The 4,516-nt window shown below is 46.6% G+C and overlaps 1 protein-coding gene across 1 annotated transcript in view; it reads left to right on the forward strand.

The window, feature by feature from the left end:
* Hacd3 (3-hydroxyacyl-CoA dehydratase 3) overlaps positions 1-4,516 on the forward strand; it is a 30,712-nt gene that overhangs the window by 24,677 nt on the left and 1,519 nt on the right. Inside the window, exons 9-10 of the mRNA XM_042687698.1 lie at positions 1,601-1,707; positions 2,216-2,347. Coding sequence (XP_042543632.1) covers positions 1,601-1,707; positions 2,216-2,347 — 239 coding nt within the window. The remainder of the gene's footprint in view (positions 1-1,600; positions 1,708-2,215; positions 2,348-4,516) is intronic.

The raw sequence follows: 4,516 nt of genomic DNA on the forward strand, positions 1-4,516 counted from the left end.
AGGAGGATCGGTGAGCTCAAGGCCAGCCTGGGCTACGTAGTGAGTCGGCCAGGACCACATTAGGAGAACCTAGCTCAAAAACAGAAAAGAAGCTGGGTGCTGGTGGCTCACACTTATAATCCTAGCTACTCAGGAGGCTGAGATCTGAGGATTGTGGTTCAAAGCCAGCCCAGGCAGGAAAGTCCGTGAGACTCTTATCTCCAGTTAAGTACCAGAAAACTGGAAGTAGCTCAAGTGATAGAGTGCTAGCCTTGAGCTGAAGAGCTCAGGGACAGCACCCAGGCTCAGAGTTCAAGCCCCACTACTGACCACCTCTCCCCCCCCAAAAAATAAAAAAAAAGAAGGAAAAAGGAAAGTCCATTCTTACTATGACTGTAGGATCTTGTTGTGTCCAAAAGACCCAAGGCCCACCCACAAAGAAAGACAAAGAAAGTACTTGATAGGGCTGAAGAAATACAACATTGAAGGAAGAGTTCATGTTGTATGGAATTGGTCAAGGTAGCTTACTAGATAGTAGATAAATTCTTTTAGAGTCAGGAGTCATGTTCCTGTCTGTAATCTTAGCTATTTAGGAGGCTGAGATTGGGAGGACTGTGGTTTGCGGCCAAACCTCAACCCTTCTTGTATGTGTGTGCCATTCAGAGCAAAAGCATCATGCTCTCCTTAGATGATTTCCTCACAGCTGGTGTTCTTCCACGTAAGCCATGCCTCCTATCCAGCTCCTCTGCTGGTTAGAGAAGAGTATGTACACTTAGAGAAGATTTGCACACCAAAAACCAGACCCACTAGGAGTGTTTGCCACAGCCACAAGGAGTATCACACACTTTTCTGTTTTTGTTGGCTTTCAACTGGGATCCTCTAGGTTTTGGCTTCCTAACTAATTAGAATCACAGGAGTGAGCCAGGTGTTCAGCTTGAACCTCAATTTTCTGCAAGCAAAGAGTTGGCAAGATCCCCTTTCAACCAGTATGCTGGGCATGGTGGGAAACATTTGTGATCCCAGCCACAACAGAGGATGTAGGATCAATGTCTTGAAATCAGCCCAGGCAGAAATGCTAAATTCTACCTGTAAAAACAAAGCCAAAATGGCTGGGGATGTAACTCAAATGGTAGAGCACCTGCCTAACAGACAAGAAGCCCTGAGTTCAAACTGCCCCTCTCCCCCACCTCCCCCATTCTCCTAAAAAAAGGTTTTGCTACACATGCTGATAGGAATTCCCTGAGACCTCAACTTTGTCAGTAAAGGAGAGTAGCCTGATGGGAGTGGGTAGGTAGCCAGGATTCAAATTCTGTTCTAAAGAAGCATGTGTGCACACACATGTGTGCTAGTATTGGGACTTGAACTCGAGGCCTAAGCACTGTCCCTTAGCTTTTTTACTCAAAGCTGGCACTCACCATTTGAGCCATAACTCCACTTCTGACTTTTTGCTGGTTAACTGGAGTCTCAGGGACTTTCCCGCCATGCTGGCTTCAAACTGCAATCCTCAGATCTGCGTCTGTTGAGTAGCTAGGATTAGAGGCATGAGCCACACACATCCATGGTACTGTAGGGTTGCATTCGAACCCTGACAGTTTCACACTGGCATCCCTGTTCCTGTCAGGTACCCCTTCTACATGCTCACTTGCATCGACATGGACTGGAAGGTACTCACCTGGCTTCGCTACACCGTGTGGATTCCCATCTACCCTCTGGGATGTTTGGCAGAAGGTATTTTCAGAAACAAGATCTCATAGCAAGGCTCCAAGGCTGCCCAGTGGCTAAGAGAACAGTGGTTTCAGCTTTGCCAGCCTGAGCCTGATGACTAGGGTATTAGTCTGCTATCTAGGGTATTGGACTTCTCAGGATTTCTTCCTTGCACCCTCTTTCCCTCATGTCTCTGGCTCTTCCAGAGACAGCTGCTATAAGGTTTGGCAGCTGGGGGGGTCATGTATGGTATGCTCTTAGGAGTTCTTAGGAGTAGTGTGTTTGTTTTATTCTGATCCACACCCAGTGAATTCTGGTATGATTCCTCTCCCGGTGCCATGCCTGTCCTTGCTCCTCTCAGTGGACAGCCTGGGAACCTCAGGACCTGGGGAGGAAAGCAGTGGCCCAAGCTTTGCTTTGAAGGGGCGGGCGAAGGAAGAGCCTCCAGCCCTCCTGCTGAGGGCTGGGCAGGCAGCTGGGGCTGGGCAGGCCTGTGTCCCACACGGCTGATGAGCTCTCTCTCTGTCTGCAGCTGTCTCCGTGATCCAGTCCATTCCTGTGTTTAATGAGTCAGGAAGATTCAGTTTCACATTGCCATATCCTGTGAAAATCAAAGTTCGATTTTCCTTTTTCCTTCAGGTTTATCTTATAATGTTATTTTTAGGTAAGTATTTTCTCGGTGACATAGATGTTTTTTCCTGTTGAATGGTTTAGAGTTTTAAGTGTCCTACCTTTTTCTGGAAGAGTACATAGCCTTAGAGAAGATTTACACAACAAAAACCAGACCTACCAGGAGTTGTCTACCACAGCCTCAAACAGCATTAGAAATGCTTTGACAACAGAGTAGGAGCCAGCCTGGGCTACAGAAATGCACTACAGCAGCCTATATATATTAGTTATTGCTGGGTTCATAACAAATTATCACAAGGCTTAATTAAGTAGCAAAAAATTGCAAACCTTTATTGCAGTCCATGGTTCTAGCTCCAGGTCTCTCCTGGGACTCCAGTCAGGCTGGCAAGTGGGGGATGTGTGTTCAGCTCACTCTGGTTGCTGTGGTCCCATTCCTGGGTAGCCCCCCGAGCAGGTGATCAGAAACAGAATGTAATCTCAGAAGGGACCCAGTGCTCCAGCCCAGTGCTGGAGGAAAATGTACAGGAAATACCCGGCATGTGGAGGCTGGGAGTCCCAGAGCGTGAAGCCAGAAAGCTGGCGTCCTGGTCACTTTGTACTGGAGAGAAGATCTACTCCCTCAGGGGATGAGCAAGGTTAACTTTCCTGGTTTCCTACTTCAGCACAGGGTGTATTCATTCCAGAAGGATTTCTCACCAAAAATGTGAATCTGTTTTTGGATATGGTATAGAAACACTTCTTGAGCTTGTGAAGTACACTATTTGGGAATTGTTTATCTCATAGCTCACTGTGCAGTCCAGTATTCCTGTCAGCACAAAGCAGCACAGGGCATGTGGGAAGGTGAAGGAAATGTTGGGAAGATACTTTGGATGGAAATGGGGATAGAAATTGGGATAGAACTATGCCAGCGCACAGTCGCCTGGTACCTTTGTATTATATTAGTGCACACTGTTAATTTGTAATATTTAGTATAGTTCTTACTCTTCAAAATGAAGTAAATCGTTTTTTTTTTTTGTTGGTCGTGGGGCTTGAACTCTGGGCCTGGGCGCTGTCCCTGTGCTCTTCAGCTCAAGGCGAGTGCTCTACCGCTTGAGCCACAGCGCCACTTCCGGTTTTCTAGTGGTTTATTGGAGATAAGAGTCTCACGGACTTTCCTGCCTGGGCTGGCTTTGAACCATGATCCTCAGATCTCAGCCTCCTGAGTGGCTAGGATTACAGGCATGAGCCACCGGCGCCCGGCAGAACTTTTTTTTTTTTTTAACATGTATTCATTTTTTTCACAGTTTATAAAATAAAAATTTGAGGGCTGGGAAGGTGGCTCAGTGGTAGAGTGCTTACCTTGCATGCCTGAGGCCCTGGGTTCGATTCCTCAGCACCACATAAGCAAAAAGAAAAAAAGCCGGAAGTGGCGCTGTGGCTCAAGTGGTAGAGTGCTAGCCTTGAGCTGAAGAGCTGAGGGACAGCGCCCAGGACCAGAGTTCAGGCCCAAAACTGGACCCCAAAAAAAATAAAAAATAAATAAAAATTTGAGGTAAGGCTAAGCTACAACCTACTCAGTGATCACATGATACAATTTGTGTCTGACACTGAAATCCAGTTTCCTGTCACTGAATTGTGTCTTAACACCTTTTAGATTGTTGCTTAATACATGCTCTTGAGTAGCCGTGTAGTAAGTTATTCTCTCACTTCTGAGTTAATACACAAGGGGGAAAAAGTATTGAACTGTGCTTGCTGACACAGGTAGGGTGAAGTGTGTTGTGTCTGCACCGAGTTGAACTGCCTAGATGAGTAGATTAGGTGATATGGTATAGTAAAAATGTCTTAAAGATCTTACCTTTGTTTTAAAATTATACAGACTTTTAAATGGAGAATATTTTTTTTTTTTTTGGGTCCGGTCGTGGGGCCTGAACTCTGGGCCTGGGCGCTGTCCCTCAGCTCTTCAGCTCAAGGCTAGCACTCTGCCACTTGAGCCATAGCGCCACTTCCGGCTTCTTTTTGCTTATGTGGTGCTGAGGAATCGAACCCAGGGCCTTGAGCATGCAAGGCAAGCGCTCTACCACTGAGCCACCTTTCCAGCCCTTAAATGGATAATATTAATGGAATTGTGTTGTCTCGAGGGCAGGTACTGAGGCCCACTCTTGTGCTTCCACTTACACTGGATGGACAAGGTTTGCAATTCTGACCACCTGTTTTCTCTTCTCAG

Source organism: Dipodomys spectabilis, unplaced genomic scaffold (genome assembly GCF_019054845.1).
Source record: "Dipodomys spectabilis isolate Male_0828 unplaced genomic scaffold, ASM1905484v1 ptg000108l, whole genome shotgun sequence".
NCBI lineage: Eukaryota > Metazoa > Chordata > Mammalia > Rodentia > Heteromyidae > Dipodomys > Dipodomys spectabilis.